Source organism: Lepidochelys kempii, chromosome 14 (assembly GCF_965140265.1).
Source record: "Lepidochelys kempii isolate rLepKem1 chromosome 14, rLepKem1.hap2, whole genome shotgun sequence".
NCBI lineage: Eukaryota > Metazoa > Chordata > Testudines > Cheloniidae > Lepidochelys > Lepidochelys kempii.
The window spans coordinates 7229842-7248161 of record NC_133269.1 but is presented as its reverse complement, the minus strand read 5'-3'; the positions used below and the strand labels follow the sequence as shown (position 1 = coordinate 7248161).

Genomic DNA, 18320 nt, shown 5'->3' with positions numbered 1-18320 from the left:
AAACCACCACCACCTACGGCATTATCCACCTGATATGTAAGACATTAGCAAGGTTGTTAAATGACATAATGATGAGAGAAATCCATCACAAGTGAGGAACTGCAGAACAAATGCTTACACGACATTCTTTATTTGGCTTATCGGTGTGCTTGGTTATTACAGGAGTTCCAGTGCAGTATGAGATGTAATTTACTATGTGCTGTTGTACTTAGGCCTGGGAAAATGAATTAAGCAATAGCCATAATTTTTAATCTCCATGATCTTATTGGTTTGTATCAGAGTCTTTGTTTAATTTTTGTGTGTTTTGCATACTGACTTGGATTGTTGTTTCCCTCATCGGGGTATTATATTGTAGTTTCATAGACACTCAACACGCTACGGTTAAGCAATGAAAAACTGTAATAGTGAAACACTGTGTAAAATGATACGCTAATTTAAAGAAATTTGTTCATAGCTGAGAATTTCTTTTTTTAACATAAGAACAGCAACACTGGGTCAGATCAAAGGTCCATCTCGCCCAGTATCCTGTCTTCCGACAGTGGCCAATGCCAGGTGCCCCAGAGGGAATGAATAGAGCAGGTAATCATGAAGTGATCCATCCTCTGTCACCCATTCCAAGCTTCTGGTAAATGGAGACTAGGGACACCATCCCTGCCCATCCTGGCTAATAGCCATTGATGGACCTATCCTTCATGAATTTATCTAGTTCTTTTTTGAACTAGATAGGCAGTAAAACTTCACATTTTTATTGTTTGAACTGACCAACTGTTAAACATTTTGTCTGTATGAATATTTCAGATATTATTCATTTAAGGCAGAATTCTGAGTAGTTTTACAGCATGAGTAGTCTGTGACTTCTGTAAGTAGTAAGGTACTATTCAACATGAATAAGAGCATCAGAATATGGTCCTTAATGTTAAAAATTAAATGTATTGAGGCAAATTCTCCACTCAATTAAACCAGTGTAAATCTGGACTGACTCCATTGAACCTCAACTATAGGAACCATTTGGGGCCAGTAGAGTGGGCAAAGGGGGAGGTTGTGCTACCCACCTTTTACTCCCATTGATTTTGTGAGAGCTGTAGGTTATCAACACCTATGGATATCAGGCACACAATGAACAAATAGGTACATTTAGAGCTGATAAGTATTACCTTATGTGGAGGTAGTCTATTGATTGTTGATGTCTATTATAAAATTTTAGTATTATGCAAATTATTTGATATGTGAGAGCTGTGCTGTGCTTGTCTGAGTAAATGTTTATGTAGTGGTTTAGGAGAAGATTTTTGACAAAGGAATTTTTTTTATGTGTAGAACTTACACTGTTGATAATATAATAGGAATTCCATTAATGTATGGTCTAACCTTACTTTGCTTACAGTACAACAGAAATACGTCTGCATCTGGACATCATTTATTAACACTTGATCCACATGATTGTTGTGGTAAAACTTGACCTTTTTGGGAGAATCAGCATTTTGGCAACTCTTTGATTCAAGCAAATTTCCAGCCATCTAACTAGCTCCCCGCACCTCCCCAAATGGTGCCCATTTGCTTTTGAAATGCTTAATTAGGCACAGTAGAATGTCTGTTTATTTCTTGTACTTTATTGGTAAGAATTAGATTGATAATACAGTTTTGCCTTGAAATACCTTGACAATTTCTGGTTTAACGCTGACATTTTCAATGTGCTTTTTTTTAATTAATGATTGTGAAAAAAAAATCCTTAACACAAGTGCCCATTTACCATTGGTGATTTGTCTGTGAAGGATTGAAATGAATTGAAGTGAAAGTAGCAAAGTATATGGGCATATTTCAAAGGATCATGATATTACTTAGAAAGTAGTCTCTAATAGCAGAAAAAAATTAGAGTATTTTTGAGAGTTTTGGTGGAGAATATTAAATGGACGTTGCATCTACTAAGAATGATCTTCTTTGGATTTACTGTTTAATGAGAGCCTCGTGCCAAGCTTTTTGTGACCATATAGAGGAGTAGAAGCAAGTAAGAGTCCCCCTTTCCCTTGCATGGCCACTTAAGATCTGCCTGAATTGCAGCTCTGGCACTAGGGGGGAGAACAAAGGGCTATGTGCCAAATGCTTCCCTTCAGAGCAGAGAGGGAACGGACAATAGATGGAGCAATGATTTTTCCTATGCAAGCTCCAGCCAGTGGATCTGACTGGCCACTTGGAGAGGATTATGGTGCACCCCACAAAAGGGTGTCACAAATTACTCTCCAGTCTCTTGGGTACATGTACACAGCCTGCTGCAAGCCTGGCAGTGAGCCTCCCAGCCCAGGTCAACAGACTTGGCTTGCGGGGTTTGAGCTACCTCTTTAAAAATAACTATGTAGATGGCACTTTGAAGTTGCATCTTGGGCTAGAACTTGGGCTTTGAAGACTACCCCCTTCCGTAGGCTTCAGAGCTTGAGCACAAGCCTCCAGCATGGTTTACACAGTTATTTGTAGTGCAGTAGTGTGATCCTGAGTTTGTCAACCCTGGCTGGGAGGCTTGCTGCTGCGGTCTGGTCGCTCTGAAACACAATGCCACCACTTACTCTGAGGTGCTCAAGTAGCACAGTCTACCCCTAGGTTTCTAACATAGCTCTGTGGGATTAATTATACCAAATTTACACAAGTTGACTAATTCCTTTACTTTCAGTGGGGCTCCTTTCAGAATAAGGTACTGTACTACCCAGTGTGACAAGTGTGGCAGAATTGGGCCCTATATGTTCATCCTGTAAACCTGGAAAACTCAGATGTCAATTGAACATTCCTTCTTGACAGAGAAAATCAGTTTATTAAGCATGTAGCACAATTTTCTGTATAACAAGTATTTCAAGGCTATTTTTTTTCAGCTAAGACATGTCAAACCATGTTGTAAATGTTGATAGCATGTGGCAGTCATGCCTTCTAAACTTCTAAGTTATCAAGCAGTTCAGAATATAGGGACTGTTTTTGAGAGGTACTGAACTCTTCAAACTCTCATTGACTTCAGTGAGGCTTGCAGGTTATGAACCTCTTGGGGTCAAGTTCATAAAGAGCAAATGATAATGTAAGACGTAGGAAACTATGCTACAGTGACTAAGCTTCAAGTAGTACTTCAGAGAAACAATACTGAAGCTCTCTTTTCACCCGTCCTTTCTCATTTCCCCTCCACACATGCACCCAATTCTCAAATAAGCTACATACGTTCTTCCAAAGACAAAGTGATATAATATTGGAGCAAATGCTATTGCTTTCTCCTAGTTGGATAGAGCATAGAATGACCTACCGACATCATAAAATGAAATCTGTAGTAACTATAGCAACACTGGATTCTGAAAATAGTTACTGTAAATATTAAACTTAGGAAATCCTCTTTTCATTATGTTAATTAAGGAAGTAACAAATGGAGTGGGGTCTGGTATTATCAGTTAGTATAATTGATATTTGGTTTATTTATTCATGTAATTTATGACTTTGTGAAATTACTTGCAGTCTGCTTCTTATTTTTCAATAAGCTCATGGTTATTAAGTCATCTGATGTCCATTAGATGGGTGACTGAAACAATTTCAACTTTAAACTCAGCTTTGTTTTTTCCTGATCTAGGTGGCTGTCCTGTGACAAAACTTCATTTATTGGTGTTTATGTGGGTATAAATATAACTGATATTTTCATACATGCTTCTTCAAGTGTTAGCCAATTGATTTTAATAGCATACATTGCATGCTACATCAAAGACAAAGGGAGAAAAATCAGACTGGTTTATAGAAGTCTAGATTAAAAGCACTGTATACACATCACTCACAAAAGAAAAGTATTTACAAAGCCAAATAGTAACTGCCAAAAAATGAATAAACAGAATTTGTGACAATATTTTGGCTCTAGTATTTGTTGGGATTGGCAAATGAGAATCAAAAAACCTCATTGCACTTGTGGCCAATATGCATACTCTGTGCTAGAGATTAAATAACAGAAACATATTGTTTTATTTGTAGAGTTTATCTAATATATTACTTTATTTGTATATACTTTCTGTGTCAATTTTTATAACCTTTTCATATTAAAAAGATGATTCTGTTAATATTTTGGACTTTATTTTGCTTTAGTTTTTCATTTTTGTAAAGTTTAGTTGGGGAAAACTAAGGGGCCTCCCTTTCTTTGATGTGTGAGATGGGGAAATAATGGGCTACAAGGATGGGTCTAAACTGGATAGGGAGGAGAGAGAAGGTGGTGATAGCAACCGAGGTTCCTTTTTTAAGGGCTTACTCGGGGGACATGGAAGAGAGGCCTTGCTGTTTGTGCTCCGCCTGCAGCCTAGTGACCTCTGTTCACCCTCAGTGCTGCAGTTTGTCCCCTTCCTATATCTGGGAAAACAATTCCTGGCCATGCATCTTTCCCTTTACTTGAGATAACTTTTAATTAAAATGGCTTCCCCATTGTTAGTGATCACTTTCCTCCTCCTTATCTGGCTTAGAAGTGGGATTTGAGCCCAGTGACAAATACATCTATGGGCACTCTTTTAGGCCAAATAGGAATTTTAGCTTGGGGTACAGAAATTCATTGTTGTTTTTCTTCCGGTATAGCTGATGGACTTGCAGCAGAAAGTGGATTCCTGATAGCTATATTCCCCTTCTCTCTTCTGCCCCCTTTAGGGAGGTACTGCTACTTAGGTTAGGAACTAGATCTAAAAGGAATTGGTGGGTAAGAAGTGCGGTATCGTATTGTATGTACATAAACCTTGGACACGTGACACAGAGATGATAGTTGTGCTTTTGATACAAAAGCCTTTGTTAACTGAGTTATGAAATTGCTTCCTTTATTACCATATAGGGGAATCTGTGACTCATTATTCATAGGCAATGACTGTTTTCAGAGAACTTGCTGCCAAATAATTCTCGTTTAAAGTTCTTTACTGATTTTAAGATAAATGTATTTTAAATGTATAGTTTGTGCATCCAACTCAGAGCATTACTTTCACTAAATTTTCAACAAGCAGTATATTTTTAAATAAAGTATTTTTAGTCATGTATATATAATATTCAGTTGATTTTTGTGGGATGTTACAACTATTGAATGAAAAATAAGACCTTGCATGCTAATCAGAAACTGGTGATATAGGTGATATATTTGTGTAATTAAATAATGATCCTCAACATACTGATATGTTCATTTCCTTACAAATGGGGATTTTTTATTATTGACTTTTATCTTTACGTCTTTGATTAACCATCATCTATCAAAAATGTGTCAAAATGTTTTTGAAGCTCTGCATTTAAAAACTAAATATTCCCTTTGTTTACCTTGTAGATGGAAAAGGTGGAATCAGATCTAAGCAGATCAAAATCTCTCCGTGAAAAGCAGTCAAAAGAATTCTCTTGGCAGTTTGAAGAACTCAAACAAAGATATGAGCAACAGGTCAGTCTGCCATTTTTATTTGGTGAGACAAGGTGGGTGAGGTAATATTTTTTATTGTACCAACTAGTGTGGGTGAAAGAGACAAGCATTTGAGCTACAAATAGCTGAAGAAAGCGTGTCTCTTTCACCAACAAAAGTTATTATCCAATATCCAAGTCCAATAAAAGATATTATCTCACCCACTTTGTCTCTCCAGTATCCTGGGACCAACACAGCTACGTTTTTATTTGGTGGCATTTGTCTTTTCTATGTAGTCAGTTCCAGCGTCCAGCCTACTCTTGGTCTGACTCGCTCATTATGTTGGCATTCTTTCCTTTCTGTCAAAGCTGGCTACTCTGTTTGCAAAGCCATGCATTAAATACAAAAGCTCCTTGTTTCCTCTACATCTATTTTTCTATCTCTGGGCACTGACTGTTTCCTAAAGGATTCCCAGCCCTACAAAAATAAAAAATGCATTTATAAAAAAAATAAAATGGCTTGACTGCCCCTGTCTATTTTTTCTCTTATCAAAAAATTAGATAATTTAGTTTTAGTCTAGTCTTGTTTTTAATATTTTTATTCATTTTTTGGCACGAGCTATGTTTTTAGAAAAGATTCTTATTTAAGTGGTTTTGATAGATTATCATTTTAAAGATGTAATAAGCCTTTCCAATGCCTAATTTTGATAGGCAGTTACAGTAACTCTCTGGCTTACAGGATGTAATAGCTTGCTTCTGCTTATTGTAGGAAGCTTCTTATTTTTCTGTTCCTTTCCCTTTCACAACTACTCTGGCTCTTCAGTAAAACCTTTTGGGGGCTGAGAGGATTGAGCCATTTTATGGGCTGCAGCAGCATTATTATCTTCTAAATAAAGGACTTCTTTCTGATTTACAGCAATGATATGATAGCTCCATAAGCTGCAGGTAATCCATTATCTAGATTTTTGGGCTAATACAAATTTGTATTTCCATGAGGGAAACCTAGATTCCGTTCCCTGCCCAGGTTTGTGTTTCCAGGCTGGCATGAGTAGGACGTATTGCAGAGGCAACACATTCAGCCCTCAGAAGTATGAGAAGAGACCACCCTAGCTTAACCAGGAGATCTTCAATGATCTAAAAATCAAAAAAGAGTCCTACAAAAAGTAGAAACTAGGTCAAATTACAAAGGCTGAATATAAAGAATTAACACACGTATGTAAGGACAAAACTAGAATGGCCAAGGCACAAAACCAGATCAAACTAGCTCGAGACATAAAGAGTAATAAGAAAACATTTTACAAGTACATTAGAAGCAATAGGAAGACCAAGGACAGGGTAGGCCCCGTTACTCAATGAGGGGGGGAAATAATAACAGAAAATGTGGAAATGGCTGAGGTGCTTAATGACTTCTTTGTTTTGGTTTTCACCAAGAAGGTTGGTGGTGATCGGACGTCTAACATAGTGAATACCAGTGAAAATGAGGTAGGATCAGAAGAGGCTAAAATAGGGGAAGAACAAGTTAAAAATTACTTAGACAAATTAGATGTCTTCAAGTCACCAGGGCCTCATGAAATGCATCCTAGAATACTCAAGGAGCTGACTGAGGAGATATCTGAGCCATTAACGATTATCTTTGAAAAGTCATGGAAGACTGGAGAGATTCTAGACGACTGGAAAGGGGCAAATATAGTGCCAAATATAGGGAAATAAGTACAACCCGGGGAATTACAGACCAGTCAGCTTATCTTCTGTACCCGGAAAGATAATGGAGAAAATAATGAAGCAATCAGTTTGCAAACACCTAGAAGATAATACAGTGATAAATGACCGCATGGATTTGTCAAAAACAAATCGTATCAAACCAACCTGATAGCTTTCTTTGACAAGGTAACAAGCCTTGTGGATAGGGGGAGCGGTAGACATGGTATATCTTGACTTTAGTAGAGCTTTTGATACAGTCTTGCATGACCTTCTTTTAAACAAATGAGGGAAATACAACCTAGATGGAACTACTATAAGGTGAGTGCAAAACTGGTTGGAAAACCATTCCCAGAAAGTAGTTATCAGTGGTTCACAGTCATGCTGAAAGGACGTAACAAGTGGGATCCCGCAGGGATAGGTTCTGGGTCCGGTTCTGTTCAATATCTTCATCAGTGATTTAGATAATGGCAGTACGCTTGTACAGTTTGCGGATGATACCAAGCTGAGAGAGGTTGCAACTGCTTTGGAGAGTAGGATTAAAATTCAAAATGATCTGGACAAACTGGAGAAATGGTCTGAAGTAAATAGGATGACATTCAATAAGGACAAATGCAAAGTACTCCACTTAGGAAGGAACAATCAGTTGCACAGATACAAAATGGGAAATGACTGCCTAGGAAGGAGTACTCCGGAAAGGGATCTGGGGGTCATAGTGGACCACAAGCTAAATGTGAGTCAACAGTGTAATGCTGTTGCAAAGAAAGCGAACATCCTGCTGGAGTAAGGAGCCAGGAGTAAGCAAGACACAAGGATTAATTCTTCCGCTTTACTCTGCGCTGATTAGGCCTCAACTGTAGTATTGTGTCCAGTCTGGGTGTCACGTTTCAGGAAGGATGTGGACAAATTGAAGAGAATCCAGCGAAGAGTGACAAAAATGATTAAAGGTCTAGAAAACATTGAAAAAAATGGGTTTGTTCAGTCTGGAAAAGAGAAGACTGAGGCGGGACATAGCAGTTTTCAAGTACGTAAAAGGTTGTTACAAGGAGGAGGGAGAAAAATTGTTGTTCTTAACCTCTGAGGATAGAACAAGAAGCAATGGGCTTAAATTGCAGCAAGGGAGGTTTACGTTCAACATTAGGAAAAACTTCCCAACTGTCAGGGTGGTTAAGCACTGGAATAAATTGCCTAGGGAGGTTGTGGAATCTCCATCATTGGAGATTTTTAAGAGCGGGTTAGACAAACACCTGTCAGGGATGGTCTAGATAATACTTAGTCCTGCCATGAGTGCAGGGGACTGGACTAGATGACCTCTCGAGGTCCCTTCCAGTTCTATGATTCTGTGACATTTGGGTTGCCTCACTATATCAAGAAGGGTCTCTGGGTTGAGCAGTTCAGGGATGGGATAGCTTTACTAGGTCCTGAAGGAGGGTCCTGTCCAGAGCTTGGGTGGAACAATAATGCTTCTGATATGTCACTTTGATGGTAAATTGAATTAAAGAGACTAGATGGTTTCAAATCAGAGTCTGACACATCCCCAGACAGAATTGTCATGGTTACCAGTCATGATGTCACTGTATACTGTGAAGGGTTTGACTCACATATAATGTAACTGTAGTAACATGCAGGTATGACGGCTTTATATTGTCACATTGGAACAATTATAGCTATAAATACCTATGATTCTCTCATTTTTATTTTACCAATGGTTAAGGAATAGTCAGGGTTCCACTTTTTTTTTAATTCAAATTTTGTGTCACAGTTGGACTCCTGTTTGTACAGAGCTCATCAGTAAAAGCATAGTCACAATTCCTGTCCATCACAATTAAAAGCTACCTGTAGTAAATGGATAGGGAGCACTGATGTGTTTACCCTATTGCTAGTAGAGCATGGGAATAAGTTTTTGTTTCTTACACATGCAGAGACCATTGCAGAGGTTACTTGCATTAGTGGGGAAAAGCTTGATCTGATGATTAAGGAGGTTACAGAGACAAATAAGATAGCAAGGAAGTTGCATGCAACCAAAGCCTAGGGATGGAGTAAATTAGTGTATATAGACTAAGATGAAACTCTGTACAGCTTTGGTGTTATGTGGTAGTTTGACATATTGTAATCTGGATGCCTTATCTAACTTTTCAATTATGATTAGATAGTTATTGCTACTGTGCTCCATCTATAGTAGAGTCATCCTGGGAGAGTGAAGGCTTTACTTCATCTTGGTATCTGTTTAAGGTACATACTTTGCCTTTTGTAAGATGAACTAACATGAGGTTTCCGTGCCCACTGGTACAGTTGGGTGGCAATGACTGTTGGTCTGCTGACTTTAAATGGCTACTTTTCTATTATGACAGAGTTCTAAGTCAACTCTAAGAACAGTCTGAAGATCTTATAACCCTTGATCTAAAAGTCAAAACAAAATCTCAAAGCTCTGTGTTTCCCAGTTGAATAGGTTTTGTTTTTGACTAGTGTGAAGATTATTTTTACTACTTCACCTTTATAGACCAAGATAGTATGTCATAAAAACGGGAGGGACTGTTATACCTCGTTACTTGAAGTCTGTGATCACTTTCCGTCTTTAACTAGTTGTGTGATGTTGCTGGGCACTGCTTAATCAGTTGTCACATTTGACTCTAGAAGTTTTGGAACTAATCCTGCATTGCTGAGCATGGTGGTTTCTTCAAGTAAACAGCGCTATGCTCAGCAGTAAGTGTTCCATAGTGGGTATCCCATTTTTTACTCTTTTCATTATGTAGCCTAACACCTGCTGTGTGACATCTTGGTAAAAGGCAACATTAATTTCCGCAGTAGTAATATTGGAGTACAGTTTCAGAAACTGCAGACCAGAGTTTATCTTGCTTTCATACTGGCTTAGCAATCAGATCATTAATTAATCATTCACTAATTTAAATTGTTCTTTAGATTTCATTTTAAAGCTCATATTAAAATGGGGGGAATTAGTTCACAATCCCATACATTGGATTCTGATATGCTAGTGTTAGTAAATTGCTCTTCAGTAAAGTGGCTCAGAAATGCCAAAGATACTTGAAAAAGTTCATTTTGAAATGAAGATTTTGGGACAGATTTTATGTTCATCCACAGCTCTGCTCGTCGCAGGAATGGAGTAAGGGCCAAAGGTGGCTTTAATCCCCCTATTGTTTCTCTCCACCTTTGCAATCTGTCCAAGGGACCTGCCTGGCCACCAGTGTAAATTGGGAATAGGGAAGTGTGAGGACTAACTGCTCCAACTTATGCTCAGCCAAGAATAACTATGCTATCTTCTCCCCAGCATCCTTCTTACATCAGGTGTGATTGCTGCAGGTGTTTGGTATAGATCCTTTCCAGTAGGTCTGCTCAAGTAGGACATGAATATTCTTTGGGGATGGTTTCAGCAGTTATAATGACCTCTTTACACCATCAGAGTGACATAAAGGAGCTGGAGTGAAATTTTTTTGCATTTTAGATGTAGGGTAGATGCTTCTTAGCATGTGGCCTTTCAGAACATTGTGCTTAGCAAAAATTGGTGCAGTTTTCTTTTACGCTTCATTCCTATCAGTTTAGTGTTACATGCTTGGTGGACTCTGCCATATGTAATTCTCCAGACTCCCACTGTGCATGATTCTTAAAAGTTGCAAGGAAAATATGCATTTAATGCTCACACAGATTGTATTTCCATAGCTTTAAGAATGTAATCTGTAGTACTGTACGCTAGTCTGCAGTTTGCCAAAAGTTAAACTGATGTTACCACATTACTGTTACTTGAGACCAGTGGTAATTTTTTCTCTTGATGTACACGGTTGGAAATACCAAAGGCGTAAATATGCTTCCCTGACAAATCCTTGACTGTATTTGTCATACTTCAAAGGAAAACAGTAATTCTTTAAAATGTCATGGCTTGAAAAACCAGTGAGCAATTTTTTCTCTTGTACCTTGGTGCTTCCAATATTCAGGGCTCCTGGATATCTGGGTCACAAAAGTAAAAGCTAAAGTTAAAAGAAGAAAAACTTACAAGAAGTAAGTTCAGTATTTAAACCTATTTTCTAGTTAATATTTTAAATGACTTTCTTTAGCAATACCAGTATTAGGGTAAACACCAAGTTGAATATTATCCTGTAGGAGGAGGTCTTGTGTGGTTTCATTTTGTTTTGGCTCGCTACCACTTTTGTTGTATCAAAAGAACATCTACGTTTTATGTAACATCACTGAAACCTAAGGAAAGAGTATTAAGCATCAAGCTACTAGAACATCAGTAGAATATTCAAATGTATCATTTTTATCCCCTACTAGCTTTCTCTGTTATATCTGTTCAGATTTCACGTAAATATTCCTTAAAACCACGCAAACATGAACAATTGGTGATCTCTACCATAGCTTGTGTCGCTCCTCTGCGTTGTTCTTTATTTATAATCAGGAGAGATTCTATACCGTTTTTGAAAGCAGCCTTCCCCTTGCCTTGTTTTATTGGACATATATCTTTTGTCATTGTTTAGGGATAAATAGCTATATTTCAAAATATTGATTAAAGTTGACTGTTTAATTGAGCAATAAGATACAACAGGTAATGCATTTTTGGATGATTATAGCATGCCTCAGGTCATGTAATAAGATAACAGGCCAAAGTATGAATAACTTAAGTATCTGAAAAATGAAATAATTGCTTTGAAATGTTGTGCCTCAAGTGTCTGATTGCTATTGTAAAATGGAATTGATACATGGAAAGAAAAATATACATTTTGACTGTCTAGCAACTTGAGCACATAGGGCCTGGTCTTGCAACTTTATCTTAAATGAGTAGTGGTCCTTACTTCTACAAGTAATCCCATTGATTATTGATTTCAAAGAGACTAGTACTGTGAGTAAGGACAACACAAATGTGTAAAGATCTGCCTCTTACTGAGGCTTGAGGCTGAAAGCCCAGTTTTCCCGTATATGGGATATGCTAGTATCTCCTAGAATTTGCGTACTCTGTAGTTTTTAATTTTACGTACAAAAGAAAGGTTTCCAATTTGGGGATGATTAATTCTTTCCTTTTTGGATTTGGAATGTAATTTGTAGTAATTTAAAAATAATACCTGCATGTTTTATTTAATTTTTAATTCAGTTTAATTTACTTAAAATTAATAAAGAATTTAGGAGAAATCCTAGGAACCTGCAATGTTTAGTGTCGGCCACACATCATTCTTGATTTCAGCTTCAGCTGATTCACAGCGTCACTCTCTTTTAACAGGTTTCAGAGTAGCAGCCATGTTAGTCTGTATTCGCAAAAAGAAAAGGAGTACTTGTGGCACCTTAGAGACTAACAAATTTATGTGAGCATAAGCTTTCGTGAGCTACAGCTCACTTCATCGAATGCATGCAGTGGAAAATGAATGCATCCGATGAAGTGAGCTGTAGCTCACGAAAGCTTATGCTCAAATAAATTTGTTAGTCTCTAAGGTGCCACAAGTACTCTCTTTTGAAGTATCTGTTGAGGGAACTCTCAGTAGAGAGAAATTGGTGGTTTTTTAAAGAAATATACTTTAGCTCAGCTTTGTTCTACTTACAGCTGGTGTATTTTAAAGTATATTAATCCCCCCCTCCCCCCACCCCCAAGTTCTTATCTGTTGGGAGCAGCTGTCATGGGTACTTCAAAGGCACTGGACACCACAGAGAAGACCACAGCCTTTCCTGCCTTTGAAATGGTTGCAGTGTCCATGGTCAGGCTTCAAGGGACCTTCAGCACAGGAAAGAAGCTTTTTCTTTAAAAAAAAAAACAAAAACAAAAAAAAACTAGAGTTAAAGCATATTTAACTACCTGTTGTCTTTGCTGAAAGCATCTTCAGTATGAGCCACAGATACTTGAAAGCAGACTTGCCCAAACTTTACAACAGCATGGGCCATGTAGTTAACTTGCCAGAAAACCTGAGGACCATGCCTAACCTTTATAACTTTTGGCAAAAAACAGATGCAGTGTAAAATTAGTTCGTACTCGTATCTTTATTGATAGTTTTTAATTACATTGCTTCACTGTCTCTTCATTTAAAGAATAATTTCCCCTTTCATTTTACCCAAGGATCTTACACCTCTCAAAAGATTTCTCTCAATATAAATAATAATGAAAATAAAAAATAGGTAAAAACAGGTTCTCCTTTGACATATTGATCTGTGGAGGCTCTAAATTATTATTTCATGTTGTGGATTTGCTTCTCCCAGATCAAAATTGCTTGTAAGTTTTCTTACCTTATCTATGTCTTCCCACTCCAGTGTATTTTCCAGCTAGTTTTCTGAATTTTACATAGACCCACCTAGTCTTTTGCACTTCAGTCTGTCATATTTTAATTAACTGCCACATCATAAAGGCAGTGCATATAAGGTGAAACTTACTCCTGTGCAAAGAGACAACTCAAGTCCTGTGCGGCACTTATGTCCCACTGTTCCTCAAAATAGGCCTTAAGTGGTGCAGAGACCTTGTGCACAGGGGCAGCTTTCACTCCGAGGCTTTCTACAGGGCAGCATTTCACAACTGTGGTGCCTGGGCCTCTGCTCGTCCATAGAACACTGATTGGTGGTCCTTGGAGGTCTGGTTGGTCACACAACAATGTGTGAGCAACCTTTTTTCCCAGTTGTCCGATTGCAATACTAGAAACTGAATACAGTATATCACAGACTTTTACTTTTCAGTGTAAAGCAATTGTTTAACTATTGTAGTTGCCAGCTGGATGTTATGTGGTTTGTTTCATGGACTTTTTCTCTCCCATTCACAATCTTTCTTTTAAAATGTGGACCATACTGTGAAAAAGTTTTGAGACCTGTTGCCATAGTGAAATGGAGTCATTTGTACATTTGGACACCCTCTGCGTGGTTATTTTGAACAGTATTTGTCTTTTTTTTTTTTTAACCGCTCTGGAACCATTCTATAATGGTAAGAGTTTCACACTTCTGTAGTAAAGTGGAAAGCAAGAAAAAGTATTACCTGATTGTTAAAGAATCTCTTCGTATTTCAGGAAATCCTTTCATGCTACTTTTGTTGTTGGTTTCTGACTTCTATAGAACTTTTGAAGGAATAATTAGAATTGTCTTTTTGTTCCATTTAGTCAGACAGGAAAGAAACAGGACATCTTGATGAAAGCTTTGCTATATAATTGTGTGTGTGCACGCGCGTGTGTACATGTGTACACACGTAGCATGTTCAAGACATCTGTAAAAGAATTTTGCCAGCCCATGAACATTCCTTACTTTAAAATGTGCAGAAAGTCAAAGGAGTAGGTTGAGTTTAAATAAATGAGGTGCATTCTCTCACTAAAAGGCATGACATTAACTTGCGTAAGTTAGATAAATTAGAGAGAGGGATGCAGAGAAGTGCTGATTAAGCTAGTAAAAAGGAGTTTTAAAGAAGTGTCAGTGCATATGCATTAGGATAGTCTTTAATTACATGGTCACATACTATTTTTCCCACAGGAACCCTGTCTCATTCAGTGCACAGGATGGGCGGTGCTAATTTAATGAGCAGCTTTTCAATATTTTGTTTTTTCCTGACTATTCAATGTGTGACCCTAGGCATTATTTACTACAAATTATTAACAGCCTACTCTGAAGATAGAATTATTAATTTCCTCATAGGCTTTTGTATGGTACTCATCACTACAGTATCTGAATGCTTCAGAAACATTAATTTAGCTTCACAACAGGCCTGTCAAGTTGATGACGTCACAAGAGGTTACAGTCAAATGTTTCTACTGATTTTGGGAGTCCAGTTGAGATTACTAGGACCAGATTTTTCAGAGTACTTCACATTATATAGCACTCATATATTTAAGAATAGCTCCTGATGACTTTAGTTGCAGCTGCGAGCAGGGGCAGTGGAGCCTGCACAAAAGTGGGGGGGGGCAAGGGGCCCCCACCCTTCATGGCCCTGCCCCTTCCGTCCAGCCCTCAGCCAAGCTGGAAGCCAGAGCAGGCCAGGAACCATGGACCTTCCACTTGCCCAAGGTGAGGGGACTGAGAGCAGCCTCGGCCCGTGTCCCTGCCCTTTAAGCCCTCCGTCCAGGGCAGGTGGCTGGTCCGTGGCTCCCCATAGCTGTCTGTGCGGCTCTTACCCCGACCGGGCTCTAGCCGGGGAATGGGAGCCTCAGAGCCTCAGCCTGGGCATGGAAAGAGCTGAGTGGCCAGACAGCTGTGAGGAGCCACAGACACACCATCTGCCCAGGGTGGAGGGGCTGGAGGGCAGGGACACAGGCTGGGGGCTGCTCTTGGTCTCCCCCACCCCGAGCAGGTGGAGAGTGCATGGCATGGCACCCCATCGTTCCTGGGCTCCCCAGTTGGGCTCCAGCTGCCAACCTGCCCGTGGGGGGGGGGGCTCAGGGGAAGAGGAGGTGCAAGGATGGGGGGGGGCCTTGCGAGAAGTGTACGAGCTAGGCCTGTCCACTTTCAAAAAGTGGGAGGGCCATGGCCCCCTGGTTCTCCCTATTCTGGAGCCCCTGGCTGCGTGTGCTTAGCACTTCTGGCAGTCAGACCCCACGGTCTAAGGTTGGGCACCCAGAAAATGAGGAACACGCTTTTAGTGACCACCTGTCAAAAGTTTGGTTTAAGTGACTTGCTTAGTATCACACAGGAACTTTGCCAGAGGCAGGGATAGAATCCAATTCCTAGGGTAGCATTCAACTTTCTTGACCATGAGACCATCCTTTCTTTTCCTGCAATCCCATACCTCATGCACTGCATGTCTTCCAACTTCTGTAACAAATGAGCAGGTCTCCTTTATGACACAACCGTGATTCATCCCCAGGGTAGGTCTCACCTGTGCATTGAATGAGGCAGGGGTTCTATGGAAAAATAATCTCTGAACATGTAATTAAAGACTGTATCATCATGCTTATGTCCAAGGGGGATGCTAATTAAAGTTGCACAGTCAACCTTAAGTCAGACATTTCCTAAATTTTGAGGGCTTGACTTTTCAATCTTAATAATGTTCTTTTTAATGTAATTTTTTGTTTGTAATATACATAATTTATAATATATTATGTGGATGTGTAAATGTGCATGTAAAAGTAATGTGGTGGGAAAGCAAATGGTAAATAAATGTATCATATGCCTATGACTGCATCAACTGCCCCACTAATTTATCTATCTGGGATTTCGCTCTAAACCTGGAGGGGGCTGAAGTAGCTATAATATCATGACTTTTTATTTATAGAAAAGCTATTTTAGTTAAATCCTGAAAGTTTTATACTTTCTAGTTATAGTTTTTCCCTTCTCTCTCTATTATTAATAATAATATATTATCCCTAGCTCTTACACGGTGATTTTCATTTAAGCTCTTTATGGTTCGATTCCTGGGAACTATAGCACCTATCTTACAGGCAGAGAGAGATGAGAAACAGTACCAATAATTTTGCTGCAAAAAATGCCGTACTATGTGCTCACATATTCAGAACACAAATTAAAATTTGTGTTATAAAATTAAAAACCAGACATGAACACTTTTGAGGAACTTTTATTGTAGAGGAATAAATGTGAAGAAGAGTAAACAGGTGGGGGGAGAGAGAGGTAACCATTAGTTTACATTACTTACTTGCGGTTCCTCTGGCAGCTTGTGTGGGAAGAGGTATGTGCTGAAGAAAATCTGAAAAATAAAAGGAGAATTCAGAGCAATTTGTAATTTAATTCAAAATTATATGTAGATTAAAGCTATTAAATTTATGAACGCAGCCTCCTCCACACACACACACTATTGCCACAAGCTTCCCCAAGCATTGTCGTCTCTCTGGTATCTCTGTTGCGTGGGGAGGACTATCATGCATGCCACAGAGGCAGAATTGGGAGTTGGCTTGGACTGTATGTACTCACTGGGGCCAACTGGATTGCGTCTGCCCACTGGCTGCTCTCATCAAATGTAGATTTGTCTATTCATGTTTTTTTAAAAAAGCACAAAGAAAATCCAGATTACGGAGCTCATTAACATACAATGCTAAACATAAAGCACAACGAACCCTTCCTATTACAAATGGATATTCTTTATTAAGTAGTTGGAAAACATGCAATCTAGTGCTTTGCAAACTGAGACCGGTGGACCATGTCTTAGCAGATCTCTGAGACCTGTACCTTTGTGTTCCAGGAGGCATCGATCCCGTGCTAAGACTGGCAACACCTTTTCCCCACTCGGCCCTCATTGTGAACAGGTCTGACCACACCTGTTTATGTGGTTCCAGTATTTGCACTGAGCTGTTTTATGGACTAAATTGTACTTTCTGCAGTAACATTGATTAACGTGCTTTACATGAATTGTGTGTATTTAATTGGAATCCATCATTATGTAATGCAGTAATTCTCAGTTCCTTCAAGTGTTTACCTATGGTGTAACAAATGAGGAAAACCTTGGTGAAGGCCTCTTGGACACAAACATTACTCCTGTGGCTTTGCAGTGGCTAAGCAGGCCTATATGTCCGTGGGTCACCAGGAGGATTTAAACATACTCAGGATTTGCTGTCTGTTATAGTACTATAATTTAGAGCAAGGCTGCAGGAAAAAAGTTTAAAGTCTGGGCACGAAAGGCATACCAGCTGTTTTTTAGATGAGTTCAAAATTAGACCTTACGATTTTCTACAGCATAGAATATGCACCCCCTCCTGAGCTCCCTTCTGCTTTTTGTTCCCTTTTGCTCCTTTTTTAATGGTCTCTGCTATCTAGTCGTGAGTGGGGAAAACATTGGCAAAGGCCTCTTTGAAATATGCTATCCTCCAAGCACGCTAACGTTTTAGTCATTGTGTGAACTGTACATTATACGCAGAACACTCCATTTATTTATAGTAATTTGAAATCCACTGGTTACTAGTGCATGCATAATGTTTTTCCTGTTATATGGTGGTGGTCTTAGGGGTTGTATGTGGCTGTGTTGGTCTTGTCACTGTGTAATCAGCTTTGTTCCTTCCTCCTTATCTACAGAATTAAAGCATAAGCATTAAAGCATAGTTCAGTGCCTTACAGGGACTCAGTGAAAGAGTTAGCAAAGACTTGCAATTTTTTCTTGTCATCAGCAATAAGCTGCATAAATTTGCAGTTAATAAATTCATCCAGGAAACACAAACTCTCCCTTTAAGCCATCCTAACTAACATATGAATGACAGCTGTCCAGACTACATTCAGGAATAATTTCTTCAAGAATAAATATCAGCTTTATACTTGGCCTCATAATATAGCTCAACTTCACAGACAGGACTAATAGACATTAAGTTAACATCAAGCTAAGGAGCGAGTGGAGGGCACCTCCTTGTATTCAATCAATCTTTGTATGA

General features: G+C 38.9%; 1 protein-coding gene across 9 annotated transcripts in view; it reads left to right on the top strand.

Annotated features, from left to right (window-relative positions):
* The window catches only part of CEP112 (centrosomal protein 112), a 357419-nt gene that overhangs the window by 152982 nt on the left and 186117 nt on the right, over nucleotides 1-18320 (top strand). For all 9 annotated transcript variants that reach the window (XR_012154913.1, XM_073311620.1, XM_073311622.1 and 6 more), the window contains one exon: nucleotides 5291-5398. Coding sequence is in view for 8 of the 9 variants with exons in the window: in XM_073311620.1 (XP_073167721.1) it covers nucleotides 5291-5398 (108 nt within the window). In the remaining variant the exon portion in view is untranslated. The remainder of the gene's footprint in view (nucleotides 1-5290; nucleotides 5399-18320) is intronic.